Source organism: Solanum tuberosum, unplaced genomic scaffold (genome assembly GCF_000226075.1).
Source record: "Solanum tuberosum cultivar DM 1-3 516 R44 unplaced genomic scaffold, SolTub_3.0 scf00056, whole genome shotgun sequence".
Taxonomy (NCBI): domain Eukaryota; kingdom Viridiplantae; phylum Streptophyta; class Magnoliopsida; order Solanales; family Solanaceae; genus Solanum; species Solanum tuberosum.
The window spans coordinates 282,557-299,155 of record NW_006238986.1 but is presented as its reverse complement, the minus strand read 5'-3'; the positions used below and the strand labels follow the sequence as shown (position 1 = coordinate 299,155).

General features: G+C 34.7%; 2 protein-coding genes across 2 annotated transcripts; one reads left to right on the top strand and one right to left on the bottom strand.

Annotated features, from left to right (window-relative positions):
• Positions 1 to 1,773: 1,773 nt before the first annotated feature.
• On the top strand, positions 1,774 to 4,984 carry LOC102591872 (cell division protein FtsZ homolog 1, chloroplastic-like). The gene is made up of 6 exons (XM_006344817.2): positions 1,774 to 2,084; positions 2,763 to 2,862; positions 2,990 to 3,219; positions 3,578 to 3,745; positions 3,870 to 4,103; positions 4,236 to 4,984. The coding sequence occupies exons 1-6, from the start codon at positions 1,824 to 1,826 to the stop codon at positions 4,500 to 4,502; spliced, it is 1,260 nt and encodes a 419-aa protein (XP_006344879.1). The 5' UTR covers positions 1,774 to 1,823; the 3' UTR covers positions 4,503 to 4,984.
• Positions 4,985 to 5,135: 151 nt separating this feature from the next.
• Positions 5,136 to 12,637, bottom strand: LOC102591530 (syntaxin-52-like). Its single transcript, XM_006344816.2, has 6 exons — positions 12,388 to 12,637; positions 8,453 to 8,673; positions 7,375 to 7,580; positions 7,185 to 7,285; positions 7,010 to 7,054; positions 5,136 to 5,449 (listed from the first exon to the last, which is right to left on the bottom strand). The coding sequence occupies exons 2-6, from the start codon at positions 8,668 to 8,670 to the stop codon at positions 5,318 to 5,320; spliced, it is 702 nt and encodes a 233-aa protein (XP_006344878.2). The 5' UTR covers positions 8,671 to 8,673; positions 12,388 to 12,637; the 3' UTR covers positions 5,136 to 5,317.
• Positions 12,638 to 16,599: the final 3,962 nt, after the last annotated feature.

Sequence of the window (16,599 nt, the reverse complement as noted above, 5' to 3'; positions counted from 1 at the left end):
TCTTTACGAAGCAGGTAAAGTTTAAACTGAACAAATAAAAATGTATCGAAAAAGTAAATATTGACCCGATTAAGCAATCTAACTATGAATGAAAGTTGTAGTAATAGAAGTATTGCCCCACTTAAATTGTGTTTAGTATAGGAATTTGTGATGGTTAGTTGTGACTTTTGACTAGTAGTTACTTAATACAATTAATTATAATTTTCTCTTGCTCCTCTCTTCTTGATGCTTGTTCCAAGACTACCATTCAGCAGAATTTGTTTTGGTTGGTAGAATATGATGGAGAGTAAAATTTATCCCTACTCGATTTTTGTAGTAATAATTTAATAAGCATATGACATGTTTTTACATATTTTATCTTAATTTTTTATTTATGCATGATAAGTTAGCATGATATAAAATGATGGGAGCATTATTATCTTTAATATAGTCATGTCAATTGCTAGCTATAAAATTTGGCATGCAAGTCTTGTGAATCTTTTAAAGAGTAAAGGAATGCAACAACATCTATACCACTAAATTGAAATCCTTTATAGGTGCTGAAGTCCCTCCAATTTTATTTGTGCTTTCAAAAGGACTTTTGTTCCAATAATTGCTATTTAACATTGTAGTTTCGTTATTGAACATGGCTCCATCATTGAACCATTGAACCTGGCTCCATAATTGCTATTTGCATCTATCGTGTATATCTCCTTCATCAATGGTTACTCACTCTGCAGTTCGCTCCAGATCTGTCTGATCTCATTCAGAATTGAAAACTTAAGCAAAAGTAGTAGTGTTGAGGCCAGTACAATCTTTATGTCATGTATCCATGTTCTTTCTTAAAGCTATGCATTATATCTCATATTCTCTCATTTATATGCCATGTTTAAAGGACACATAGATGGAATTGAACGAGATGAAGAAATATGTAAATAAACAAAGTTATAAATAAGAACTGAAATAAGACAAATCGAATGTATTAAATAATATCAAGCAAATATAGCATGTGTTGTGGAAATATCCTCGGACAAGCTCGAAAGTTATTGATGAACAAGTAACGTAATTGCTAGAGAGAAAATTTTAGTGTTTGGTAAAAGAATTCAATTGTGTATAATGTGATGAATTTGTTGATTTTATAGGATGAATTTTTGGGATATGTTTGCTAAGAATTAACCTCTCTTGATTCAAGAGTGGAAGAGTAACGTCCGACATCTCTTCTGGGACAGTTTTATAACGGCTAGTGTTGACTACTGGGTTACCTGCAAGCATTCAACTCCTTAGCCCGATGTTAATCTCACTAAGTGAATTGTACCCTCAGACTTCGGGGTATCATCGTTGTTTTTATTACCTTCCACGCATCATTGTATGACTTGCCCACATGTCTTGTCTATTTTTACTGTATACAAACTTGAAATCGAATTTCAGATTCAAAAAACAATTTACAACATACTTTCTAACTCACTTTTGAAATTTTATTCAAGTACATTCAATCATAAATATCATTTCAAATATTCTTTGTAAAATATATAAATAAACATAACCCTATATTCATCAATCTACCTTCATAATTTTTTTTTAAAAAGTGGAAAATATTAATAAATTTATGACCAAACGCTTACTAAATCCGTAATTTCAGTAAGAAAAAACTTTCAAAATCACTCTATTTGATTGGATTGATTTGTAATAACCCGTTAGTTATTTGAGGTAAAAAAAAAAAAACATAACCAAATTGAACCATCAACATAATCATCAAAAAGTTTCTTTTTTTTCAAAAAAAAAAAAAAAAAAAACTTTTGAGATACTTGTTGCCTCATTGTTGGTAAAAAGCACAGAGTGCATCAATGGCGGTTTTGGGACTCTCAAACAGAGGAGATATATTGTCTTCTTCTTCCAATTCCTTAGAATTTTACCATAAGATTCCCTCTTCTTTCGTGCCTACACAGTGGTTCCCTCCAAGGACTCGCCGGAAAATCCTCTACAAACGACAGCATTTCAGCATTTCCAGCTCCTTGTCCCCGAAGAACTCTGCTAAAATTAAGGTTATCGGCGTCGGTGGCGGCGGCAATAATGCTGTTAACCGTATGATCGGCAGCGGGTTACAGGTGGGGATTTTTTTTTTTTTTAATTTCCTAAATCTGATTGCATTTTTAGCACAATCACCATTTTCCTTCAATTGCCTTGGGATGGTAGCCAGATTTGAATTTTCTGTGTAGGCATGTTGCTCGGACTCTTCAAAAATATCTACATGTGTAGGTAGGAAGCCAATAACTTTTGAGCGGTTGTTTTGAAAAATTCAATAAATATATAAGAACCTTGCTGCTCTCTTAGTCAAAGGTTCGAATTTAATTTGAGATGTGTGGGAATCCACGCACTTCTATTCAAATCTTGAATCCATCTACAGGACCATGTCGGGTACTCCGAAAGTGGTGCATTTTGAAAAATTCGACATGGATGCACAACAATTTTGGAGGAGTCCGAGCTACATAATTGTCTAGTGAAAGATGCTTTAGTATTGGTTTGAATTATGATGTCCATGTTTGTATACTTTGCATTCACATTGTGTGAGTTAAGCTAACCTTGTGGGCTAGGAAGACAAGCTAGAAATCACTTTCACTGGCTGTTTGATCGGCCCCATTTCTAATTTTATCACTTAATATTTCTTTCAAATAAGTTCATCTGTCACCATAACAAACTCAACCAAGCACAGATGTACACCCCTATTCAACTGTTAACATCTTCATTTCACATGATAAATCTCAACATTTCATGTCCAATAATAGGGTGTTGACTTCTATGCCATAAACACGGATACTCAAGCATTGTCGCAGTCTACAGCTGAGAACCCAATTCAAATTGGAGAGCTTCTAACTCGCGGACTTGGTTTGCACCTTCTTGTCTTTCCGTAGAAAAATACAGTTATTTTGTAAAGCTTAGCATATAGTTAATACTTATCTATATGGATTATGATAACTTGATATATTGATATATTTCACATCTAGAGATGCAGGTACTGGTGGAAATCCTCTGTTGGGTGAACAGGCAGCAGAGGAGTCAAAGGAAGGCATTGCAAATGCTCTTAAAGGTTCAGATATGGTGTTTATAACAGCAGGCATGGGCGGAGGTACAGGATCTGGTGCTGCTCCTGTTGTTGCTCAAATAGCTAAAGAAGCAGGTTATTTGACTGTTGGTGTAGTCACATATCCGTTCAGCTTTGAAGGACGCAAAAGATCTCTGCAGGCAAGTGCCATTTTCATCATCTTTGAAGAAGCTAATTATTGTTGTTCCATGCCGGACATCTAAATCCACTGTTTCTATCCCCAGTAGGGAAGGCGTAGACATGGGGTTTACCATATTTGTGTGTTTTCGGGGATGGGGGGAGGTTGGGATACACCAACCTTTTTAATGGTAGTTAGGTGGCCTATGGTGAATCTAAAGGATTTTGAGTGCACTCTAAGGTAACATTGTAAGCAGTCTAAACCTCAACAAGACTCTCAAAGTTGTACTAACTGGTTGATTTTCTTTTCCATGCTAAATCATATGTTTCCGTCATCCAAAATGCTTTCGTGATTGTAATATGATCTTGGTGACCTTTCAGGCTTTGGAAGCAATTGAAAAACTTCAAAAAAATGTTGATACTCTTATAGTAATTCATAATGATCGCCTTCTTGATATTGCTGATGAGCAGACACCACTTCAAAATGCTTTTCTTCTTGCTGATGATGTACTTTGCCAAGGCGTTCAAGGAATATCTGATATAATCACTGTGAGTCCCTTCATTTCTTTCAGTATCTGATCCACATGAAGTTCTCTTTTGAATATCATGGTACACCAGATGATTCATATAACCAAACTAAACTAATTTTGGAATCCATTCTGATTATTTGCAGATACCTGGGCTGGTAAACGTGGATTTTGCTGATGTAAAGGCAATCATGAAAAATTCTGGAACGGCAATGCTTGGAGTTGGGGCTTCTTCCAGTAGGAACCGTGCTGAAGAAGCCGCTGAACAAGCTACTCTGGCTCCTCTAATTGGATCTTCAATTCAATCTGCAACTGGAATTGTATATAACATTACTGGAGGGAAAGATATAACTTTGCAGGAGGTCAATAGAGTATCCCAGGTGCACTGAACTTAACTTCTTTTATGTATTTTGTTTTTCCAAACTTTCAAGTTCTTGAAACAAACCATTTATCCTCCATTTACAAGGCAGTATTTGTATAGTGATTTGCTTGGAAAAATACGTACCTCACAGGTTGTCACAAGTTTGGCTGATCCATCCGCCAACATCATATTTGGTGCTGTTGTAGATGAGCGTTTTAATGGAGAGATCCATGTCACTATAATTGCAACTGGTTTCACAGAGTCCTTTCAGAATACTCTTCTCACTAACCCTCGAGGAGCAAAGCTGGTTGATAACAGCAAAGGAACCACAGAAAGCACGGTATCACCTGATACTCTAAGCTCATCAAACTCTCCTTCCACGAAACCTCAACCACCTGCTCGGAATCTGTTCTTTTAGCTCCTAAGTTTGTTATCTCTACATTCTTTTTTTTTTCTTGCACTCTACTTATTTGTTCCACAAGGGGTCAGATTTGTGTTTGAATGTAGCTGTAGAAATCATGACAAGGTTTTACGAGATGCATACCATAATTTGGTGTTCTTCTCTTATAACATGCATGTACAGTAGGTTTAGGTTTATTACCTGTAACATTTTGTACCAGTTGATTATTTTCTTTCTGGCAACCCAAGTATTCACCAAATTTGGTAGGAAAAGCTTAATTTGTTGCTTTTGTAACTTTCACCTGAACAACTTGTATCTAGGTCATTGCTCATTCGGAAAGGTTCCGTATAGTTTTGGGGTGTAGCATTGTTGTTATTTCTTTTCCTTTTAGTCGAGTGGCTTCGTACCTATCTAATGGAGAATTTAACAAGCTAAGGAGAAACTATGTTTTCCATTTTCCAACTCACCTAGTATATGTTTCCAGAGAAATTATACCCAGTAACTTCCACTTATAACTAATATTTTTCTTTTACTTCCCACACTAATCAATGGAGTAACTTTTTTACCTATTACAAATATTCTTATTTCTTCGTTTTGTAAATTATATTCAAATTTTCAACACATATTCCACTTCGGCCGTTTCGAAGCTCAGAAAAATCTGTCTCAAGTACATATATTCAATCAAGAATTCAAGATCATGGAGCATATCAAATCAAACCAAGCAATGCATGAAAACAGAAGCAGAGGGAAGATTTCAAAAGTTCGAATTCTCCCGACTTACACTCAATGTACTAGTTCTTTTGCATTTACAGTTTACCTTTTGTCCGACCTAATTACAGATACTTGATCAACATATATATAAGTGCAACAAGTAGTACAATCCCAATCACTGATAAAAGCATGCACAAGCAAGAGCAACCACACTTTGTGCGTTTGTTCAAAATTCCAACCTTCCTCCCCACTCGCTGTTCAATTATCAGGAAAACCAAGAGGAAACACTAAGTTAAATGTGAACAGAGAATTATCATCAAGAGAGTATTGTAGAAGAAAGAAGATGAATGAAAGAACTGCATCGTTCTATCAATATCCATGCATAAAAACAGAAGATTGAAAAATCTCAGACATATCACCAAGATTCATAAGAATATAACTGCTCTGTTAACATGCATTGAGACTTCTTACATTCTCCCATCCAGCAAGTACGTACTCTAGCAATCAATGGAGTATAGAATGCCAAGCAAACTTGAAAGAAATACAATGATAAACTTTTAGTGCAAGTCCACAAGGTAAGAGCAGCAACAGGAGTACAGGACACCCAAAATTTTACAAGTCAAACTCTTTATTCTCCAAAGAGCCCAGTTCTTTGAATGTTATAAAAAAAATAGATTGTGCATCGACGCAGTTTATTTCAGAGGGGACAGATATAAGCACCAAAATTCTACAAACGGCAGTATATGTTTATGAGAATCCATGGTGCAGAACACTTTGTTTAGTAAAAATAGTAAGTTTGTCCTTCTTCATCCATGGGTGTACTCCAGGAATTGTCAAATGCCCCTCTTTTCCCATTTTCTTTGGTGAATGTACAGCATTATGGTCTATAGATGAAGATTCAATAAACCGTTTAGAGCATAATCAACCTTCTCAGTCTCATTACCTGATTCCATAATGGTGTATAGCCTGGAACATGTTTGAAATTGAACGGGTGGTTTCAAGATGGTTATGCTTGAAGTTCAGAGGATGAAAACAGAGGAGTAGACCGTGTGAAGTAGGCTCCTCTATCGCCCAATTGCACTTAAGGAACGAGAGAAATAGAAGAGAGTTTGAAACAGTGAAAAGCACCCTTATCTACATTAGTGCCACAATCCTATTTCTTTGGTTCATTTCTGGATAACATGTTCGAATATCACATTTTTTCTGTAGGATTATCCACTCTTTAACATATTTTCCCATCATATCAATAAAAAGGATCAATTTTCTTAGAGCATTCCGCACCCATCCCACCCCACCCCCACTTCCCCAAACAAACCAACAACAAAGAATTTTTTTACTAGGGTCATAAGCCACCGCATAACTAACAATTATCAATGTCATCAAAAAGGTCCCAATAATTCCGCCTATCTGCAAAACATAGCCTTTCCTGTATAAATAAGACAGGTTTCAGTAGGTTGATGGCTAGAGCAAAAATAGTTAAGTTATGAGGAATGAAGATTGCATTGGCTAGAGCAAATGGTATTGGCTTCTACACTACTCATTTCCTTCAGAGGAAGATCAAGAATTTAAAGTTTATGAACTCCTACAATGACCTCAAGCTAAAGTACAATAATAATTGAGCTCACAGTCGAAATATTTAGTGGATGTTTCGATCATGTGCAGGGTTTGAGCAAAAGCTGGTGTTCCATGAACCCATATACGACTACACTCTTAGTGAAGTTATGAAGTGCAATCCCAGAAAACATTAGTACCAACATTAACAACCAACAATATCAGCTTTGCATGAGTTGTTGTAAAAGCAACAAAATTGTCACCTGAAGTCTTGAGTCAGTAACATCAACATGTTCGTCCAGGGTAGCCTGCATTGAGTCAGACAATAAAGGCACGATAAAGTCAACATCCTACTTCAATAGTAGAAAAGCAGTATTTCACAGGGAAAATAAGCTGTAGAGGTAGTTCAATAGGAACCAGCAAAAATTTAACTCATACAATGAGTCTTGTTTGCAAGTCGAGCTCCTCATTAACTGCCAATGCTATATGTTTGAAGCTCATCATAGACTCCTCCAATTTCTCAAGCCCCTCATCTTGTTCTGCATTAATAGTAAAGCCAACAAATAACATATAAAAGAAACAGAAAAGCCAATAGCAGGAGAAGTTTTCAAAGTATATAACAACTTGCCTTTCATAATTTGCCTTTGAAGACCAACAACACCATAATTGTCAAGGCCTGTGGTTCTGCTCGTAGCATCTGCTGCCTTTGTTTCTGGTCCAAGCAAGCTGTCCCTATTGGCAAAGTTCGACATATTCAAAGTGGAGGCCATTTCGGCTGCTTTTGATTTTAAATTTGCAAGCATATCCTTGCGACGATTCATCTCTTTCTCTGTCCTGCATAAAGATGAAGGCTTAACAAATCTATACAGAATCACCATACAAAAAGTAATGTTATTAGGCCAATGTGTTCAAAGATATATGCAGACAGACAACTGCTACAAATTCTTGTGACACTTGCCCCTCCCCCACCCTCAAGATATTTATAAGAAAAAGGATGCATTTCCCAAAGTATAAAAGTAAAAGTTCTGCAAACTAACACAACTTAGACTCTGGACATTGTCAACAGAGACTAAAGAAGAGAGCTGATTATTTGAAATACTTTCTCTTCTATAATCCTCCATTTGGACAAATCACTAACAATGATTGGTGTTTGCTATCCATTTCCCTCTTACACCCTCCATTTCAAATTGCATGCCTTGTGGCGCTTTACATTTTTAAGGGAAAGGAAGAAAATATTTGACTTTGCATAATTCAGTAGTTGCAGATTGAATATGCAACTATGCATAGTTCATGATAAGTGAGGTCAATTTGTTGTATCAGATCAATTTTTACCCTCTTAATTTAGAATTGTAAGCAAGGAAGCCAGGAAATATTTGATAGCCCAATATATTTTTTTTCCTGATTGAAAATTGATTGACCAATATTAAAGTGGATTAGGTATGGATCACCCTGGATAAGAAGCCAAAATATGATTTCTAAAGAAAATATGACCAGAAACACATTTCAACTAATATAAGTATTCACCATCAAGAAATGAAAATATACTCGGCGCAGGTCAAATACAACTATCCACTACCTATTTAGGAACATATACAAAGTTCTCTAACAGCACGACAAGAGTCATATGAACAGATTGCCAAAGTACAAGCAATTTATCACATTTAAACAACATTAAGCATAAGAAGACTCAGATTAGGAAAACTCACAAATGTTGCTTTCCAGGAAGCTTAGAGTCAATAGACTGTAAGATATCAAGTCTAAATCCTAATATTGTGATCTTCCTCCTTATTAAAGATGAATGGCGTTGTGCTTCTGGGCCTGTTGCGGGCAACAAATTTCTTTCAGATATCATGTAAATGATGTCATCCGCGAGTTTTCCTGCTTCATTATATTCCTGGATCCAGGAGTCCCCAAAAGCAACCATTCCCTGAAGAAACATCAGAAAGATAAATAGACAAACGATGAATAAGGGAACATCCATGTTAATAGTCTCTCCCCCCACCCCCAAACCAAAAAAAGAAAATAGAAAAAGGGAAAGAAAAAAAGCAATTTCTTGCCCCCTCGCAAAATGAAGATAATGTATTGGCAAGAATGTTAGATCATAAAGCAGCTATCTATCTCATTTGACCAATCAAAGACACTGCAACAGAACTGCAAGAAGACTCCATACACGGACCTTCTTTTCATCATTCAATGTGCTTTGCCACTACAAGAAGTGGGAAAGAAAGGTATGGAAAACAGAGGGCAGAGAACCATGTTCTACATCAAACAAAGGAGGGACAGAGGAACCATGTTTACGAAATGTAGAACCTCGAATTTGCCTTATAATTTTCCAAACCATGTGCACCACCACCATCATTCACCTTCAGTTAAGAATCTGTAAAGAAACTAGAAGAATATTCAAGACTGGAAGTTGACATCTATTCACCAAACATGTTATCTGAGGTGCTCAACCTTAACTCCTCCAACTCTCCCCAAGGAAACAATCAATAGCGCACCAGAAAGAAGACAAGAGAAAAGAAGATAGAATAACAAGACCAAATTGCCTACATAACCATCGATCAAGAAAGACTCAAGAGCACTTAATTCATATTGAAGAAACAATTGACAAGAACAGACAGAAGATGAAGCAGAAGAAAAAAGTAAATCAGAACTTCCTAATACAACCATTTGCTGAGAAACATTTTTTTTTTGAACTTGGTAATTTTGTATTATATCACGAACCAGTACATGGGTTGTTTTGAAACCTTATATACAAGTGGCCCCAATTCTTACTGCTCTACGGCTAAATTGAGTCTACAAACATCAATTATAGAGACAGTATCATTGTTGAGTACAACTTATTACACCAAAAACATAATAGCAAAATGTAGTTGAGCTTCACTTTCTGTACACTATTCTCTATGCTCTCAAAACACCTAGAGTTTTCTCTTTCCACATTGCCCACCATATTGAAGCAGAGAGAAATCTCCATCTGCCTCTATCTTTTGCTAGTACTCCTGCTTCCTCCCAACTCTTTAAAGCCTCAGAAACTTTCCTAGGCATAGTCCAGGAGATGCCTTTGAGACTTTAAAAGATTCTCCATAATTGTTGAGTGAACTTGTAGTGTAGAAACAGATGGTTAACAGTCTTTAAAGTCTCCCCACAAAGAAAACATCTAGAGCATAAGGCTATCCCTCTCTTCATGACATTTTCTTGAGTAAGAGCTGCTTCTTTGGCCAACAACCTGACAAAGCATCATACCTTATGGGATATTTTGTTTTTCCATACTTGTTTTCATGGCCAATTTGTAATCTGTCGGTTTGTCTGATCCATCAGTTTATAAGCTCTATTGGCTTTATATACTCCTTTATTGTTTCCTGTCCACTATAATATCCTCCCTTGTTTGAAGTCCATTGAAAGGATCCACTGTGTTAAGAAATTCAGCTACTCTCTAAACCTCCCAGTCATTGAGTTGTCTTCTGAAGTTGAAGTTCCACCCCTCTAGTGTCCATAAATCTGCTATAAACCCTTGTTGAATTGTAACTAAGTTGTAAACATCAGGAAATAACTCTTCCAAGTTGCCTTTCTCATGCCAGTTATCCTTCCAAAACATGGTCTTTCTCCCATCAAAAAATTTCACCTTTGAGTTGTTCTTCATTTCATCCACAGCTAATGGACCTCCAAAGGCTGACCTCATAAGGGAAAGTCACCTCTTTGATCATCCATTTGTCTTCTGCTATATGTTTATCCCAATCACACATTCCCACATCAGTTGTTTACCATTTGCATACTTCCAATTTCATTTGAAGAGCTTTACTTTGCAAGTTTAGGTTCTTAATCCCCAAACCACCATTCTTCTTTCCAGTTATCACTTCACCAAGTGAAATCCTTTCTTTTCCTTATTACCCTGCCATAGAAATTTCCTTCTAATACTGTCCAGCCTCTTGGTGACCCTTGTTGGGATAGGAAAAAGGAACATCATGTAAGTAGGAAGAGCATCAAGTACTAAATTGATTAGTGTCAATCTTTCACCTGTAGACAAGTTTTGTGTTTTCCACTTGGCTAGTTTTTTTTCCACACTTCTTAGTCACACTGTTCCATATATCTATGAACATAGATTTGGCTCCCAAAGGTTATCCCAAGCATATAGTTGGTAGAGTGCCAACTTCACCACCAAGGATTGTTGCTAACCAGCTCATGTTGTTGACTTCATTAATATGGTACATTAGACTCTTTCTGCATTTCATATGCAAACTAGAGACCCCTTGAAACAGAACCAAAATCACTCTTAAGTGCTTCTGTTGATCTTCCTCAACATCACAAAAGATAAGTGTATCATCTGCATATTGTAGATGTGTCGCTTCCAAATTGTCAATCTCTTCTCTAGACACTTCAAAAACCCTTTATCCAACCTTTTAATTTGGCTGTCTTGATCATGTTATTCAATCCTTCCATAGCAATTAGGAACAGAAAAGTTGACAAAGGATCACCTTGCCTGAGTCCTCTATTTTTTTTTTAATTTTGAAACTAGTAACTTAAGCCTAAGTCCTCTATGTGATTGGAAAAATCCTGTCGGAGAACCATTGACTAGAACTGAGAAGCTGATTGTTGAAATACATCACTCTATCCATTTCAATCAATTTTTCCCAAAAGCCACCATTCCTAATATCTTCATAAGGTATCTCCAATAACATGGTCATAAGCTTTCTCTATGTCCAGTTTACATAGAATGTCTGGTTTCTTCTGCTTAGCTCTAGAATCAACAACTTCATTGGCAATCAAGATTGCATCCATAATTTGTCTCCCTTTAATGAATGTCATTTGCTAAGAATCTACCAACTTGCTAATCACCCCTTTCAATCTACCAACCATTTGTTGAGAAACATTCTAGCATTTAATTAATCTTGAAGAATGGATGTATCTTTACTTGCTTCATAATGATCCTTGAGGCGACTACCCCTCTATTAGAATAGTACTTAATTTCAATTACACCTTACAGGCAAATAAAGAAAAATAAACTCACTAGCTATTTTACCCATCCTAAACATAGCTGAAATTAAGTGATAGGAATTTTTGTATGCCGGTCAACTGTTGTATTGAAGATAATGCACAGCTTGCGTCCAGGTAAGGTAATTGCAATTTGTTTCTAGAAGTACAAAATTCAGCTACAAAAGATAACCAAATGGCAACCCAAGTGTGTGACTTAGTAGTCAATGAACTGGGTTGAGAACCATAAGGTCTCATATTCAAATCCTAGCAGAGACAAATACACTAGGTGATTTCTTCTCATCTATCCTAGTCTTGGTTGACAAAGTTACCTAGTACCTATTAGTGGTGGGAGGTATCGGTGGAATTAGTTGAGTTGTGCGCAAGCTGACCACAATTATCAAAAAGAAAAGAAAAAGATAACTAAATGACAGTCAAAGCAGCAACAACTATATGAAATGACTGGTAATTCCAAGTCCACAGCAGAACCACGGAATTCAGAACTTTAACTCTTTAATTGCAACAGCAAATGGAGAAAAAAGAGAACGACCAATATACTTGAGTTTAAGCACCGGTCCATTAATTCTAGCAATCAAAAGCGCATTGGAAACAGTTCAAAAAGGGGAAATTCAAGAGCATCAATTACATATGTGAAGGGAGGAAACGATGTTACCTTTTCTTGGTGAAATTGAAATTGATGGTGAGAGAATTACGGAGACTTTTTGAAGGAGGAATCAAATGAGAACAGAAATCACTTTGGAGCAATGTTGTCCAGCTTCGTCGCCGCCGCCGTCGTCGTCACGCGCACTCAGGCAATGATAACTTCAGAACTATTTTGACTTTGTTTACGATTTTCTTTTCCTTTTTCTCTTTTTTTCTTTTACTTTTCTAGACATCCTTGAGTTGGTTAAGTTGGTTGGGTGTTTGCTTGTTTGGGAGAGCTAAAATTTTAACTACGACTTTAGTAGTGTTACAAAATAGTCTCATGAAAGCAAATTCATTAGGGAAAATGACATTATAGGAGCAAATATATTGTATAAGGTAAAAATAGATGTGTGGTATGTGTACGAATATACATAAAAAGTAGTGTTTTACATCGGGAGAAAGTAACAGGATCATTTTGAAGAAGATAAATTCGAATAAAGTTCGAAATCTGATTGAAGTTTAAATACTCAAAAGGAAGGATCATTAAAAGAAGCTAGTCGTTATGTAACCGTGCAAGGACAATACCTAACATTACATCTTTGTCATTAAAGTCAATTGAGACCTCATTAATAGGAAATATTTATGAGTTATCAAGTCAAGGAAAAATCATCCATATAAGAAAGGTCATATCTTCATAATAGAGGATCGTTGAATTTTACCCTATCAATTTTCGTATTTTAATTATAATAAGCAAGACTGCAATTCTTATCATTTCTCGTGTATTTCAAGTTGTTTTGTGGTCATCTTTATCAAGGATATCACTGAAATCAGTCAGGCTTTAATTATTCAATTTCATTGATCTGTTTATTTGTCACTAATTCATTTTTTATTTACAGTATTTTTATACAATCTCTATCGATTCAATCCACTTGTCCTTAAACATCACGTACAAATTCAATTGTACCTTTTTTAGGGTACGTAGTTTGACGCTAGTTGTGAGGCTAAGGACCAAGATATTGTTTTAGGTTCAATTAATTGTTCACTAACAAACTCCGTCTTTTGTGAAGCTAAGTGAACAATTGATTTAATGGATGACACTAGTAATGTTGATTAGACATTACCAACGCTAATTCACTCTTGAATGATTATTTGTCAACGAAGTTAGTTCTATCAATGAAGAGACTCGAAACATGAACGGGTAGGAGATTTTTCTGTAAGAATCTCAACATTCAAACTGATCAATACTCAATATTATGATGTTATCAACGAACAGAATACGATAGGATTGCCAGTTCTGACTTGTTGAAAATCTTTGATATGCTAAAGGGAGCAATGACATTGTGCTCTTTAATACCTAGTCATTCAAGTAAATTTTTTGAAATACTGTGATTTTTTTATATATAAAAGAGTATGCTAATGCAAAGAATGTACAAGTAAGAAAAGCGTACATATTTGAAATCACTCAAGGAAACATAGATATATTGTGTGAGTTCATGATCTGATTTCAAAGATAAAAAATATAGTTACCTCCGATTCTAAATGAATGAGGCGCAGAAGCTTTTATTAAGGGCTTAGCCCTAGAAGCTCTAGCGCGCCACGAAGGAAAACTTGTTAGAATTCTCAACAACAATATGAGAAGATGTCCGCAATAGGTCTTAATAAAAAATTAGCTAAAGAACTTTATAATATTTGGTGATTTGATTCTAGTATAACTACTTTTATGTTTATTGAGTAGGAAGAATTCTTATCCAAACTACTAAATTCTTCTAAAGTTATTCTTACTTTGGAGAAATTATATAAGATTTTATTTGAAGGCACATAAACTAATAACTCAATTTACCAGTCTCTCCTTTTTTCATTCCTTCAAAGACCACAATATTCTTCTTTTTGTGTTAGAAGAACATACTATTCTTCTTTTTGTGTTGGAAGACCACACTAATTTTTTTTTTTGTGTTAGAAGACCACAACAAAGACGAATTTTATAGGGCTTTCTCGATCATTTTCTTACAATTTTTTCGTTAAAATTTTGACTCAATGGAAAAAAAACAAAGTTGCAGGAGTATCAAGGCATCAACTTAGCATCGGGGTAGGTTATAATTTACATTAAATATAGAAAATTATAATGATCCATTCCGATTGCTATGCATAGACCAATGATGAAAGATTTGAATCTATAAAGCTTATAGTGATTTGAAAATTTGGGATTAAGCCAGTCTCAAGTGAAATCAGAATGAGGTGTGGTGTAGGGCAATCCAAAAATGGATTGGGTAGTATGTCTAGTCTTGTATCATATTTTTAGTAGCTAAGACATTAAGGAATTCATAGGGCTTTCCGGAAGTGAATTCGGGTGAGTAGAACTCCTTATATCGATCTTTGCATGAATGAATTAGGTTAGAACGTCAAGGATCGAAGGTGTGCTGCGAAATGAGGGTTTTGGGGAGAATTTTTGAGTCTCTGCCTCTGTGCAACTCGCTATAATGAATGCGACAATTCCCCATCCTTTTTTTTCAAAAAAATCCTTTATAAAATCTTTTTAAAAAATTCATACTTCACCCCCCAAAACCACCCACTCATTCCCCCAAAAAAATTGATATTATTTTATTTCTTAAAAAAAATAAAAATTCTACCCCATCCTATTTAACTCTCCGCTCCTAATTAATTAATTTTTTTTTTACATTTTTCTCGTTTTGTGTTATATTTTTAGGATTTTTTTTCCACTTGTGTACTGAATATAACATGAATAAATAAAATTATTCAAAAAAAAGTCTTGTGGCGGCAAATAAAAAATATTTTCGATATGTATATATCTAACACAAAACGAGAAAAAATTTGAAAGCAAAAGGTTAGGTGGAGTGGGTAGTATTATTTTTTTAAAAAAATTTAAAATGGGGTGAAATATGTAAAAATCAAATACTTTTATAAAAGAGATTTAAACAAACAAAGGAGGGGGGGGGGGGGGGGGGTGGGGTGGTGAGAGGAAGTGATGATAGGGTAAGAAAAATATTTTACATTTTATTTTATAAAAAAATATTTTTTTTAAATAATAATTTTTTAATCTTTAATTTTTACTAATACTAATAATTTATTTAATTTTTGTCAAGGTGGAATGTGATGTGACATTTTTTTAAATAAAAGAGAGTGTATTATACACACCATGGTGAGAGTGTTATAAAAGAGAGATGTGCGTTTCTCAAACTAATAAGTGATAGTTTAGGTATGAAACTCAAAAAAAGAGAATAATTAGGTGTGTTTTTGACACTTATTTCTATTTATTTTTTATGTAAGATTCTCTTGTTCAATTCTAATATACATTAATTTTAAGTTTATAAAACTCAAGTAAATGAGACTAGATTATTTTCTAAAAAATATTAGAGGTCAAGAAAATGAAGAGAAGATCTTTGTTTTGTGAGTAAATAATAAATATGTCATTAAATATTTGTGTTATGTGGTCAACCAAGTGAAAAAACATTAGACCTTTATTATAATAAAAATGTGTAACACAATTAATGTAAAATTCATAAATATTTAATGAAGAGCAAATTTAGTTAGTTGGATAGGATACTTGATGAACATACCATATTAAATCACATTTTTTACAAATTGATCTTCACTTCATCTCTTAAGTTATCACATAATTTTTTATATTTTTTCATCACTCATAGTTATGATAATATAAGGTCAGAGCAAAAAGGTAGAAATCAGATTTTTAACAAATGCTTTCGCTCCTCTCTATGATATGTCCTCTACTTCTTAAGGTATGTTCTTTGTTACATTTTCCTATAAGATTATCATGTTCAAACTCTAGTATAGATTAAGTTTAAATTTAAGTTTACAAATCTCAAACAATCAACCAATGTTTTTTTTTTTGATATATATGATAAAATTGAACAAAGCATAGATATAAAAGAAGAATAGAGAGCAAAGAGCATTGAAACTTGAAATTTGAGTTTTTATAGTGGTAATTAGGGGTGGCAAAATGGGTAATTAATATGGGTATTCGCTCATATTTACCCATTTAAAAGTGGATAGCTAAATGGATAAAATGGGTAAAAGATATGCATTCACACAAACAATTAAAAAAGTGATAAAGGGTGGGGTAGTAAGAAAGTCTTTTTTTTTTTAAAAAAAATCTTTAAAAAAAATGAAACTTTTTTTTTTGGGATAGGGGGGTGCGTTGTTAATTTTTTTTTTTAAATAATTGGAAAAAATTTAAAATTTTGTAATTTTTTTTTGGTGGGGT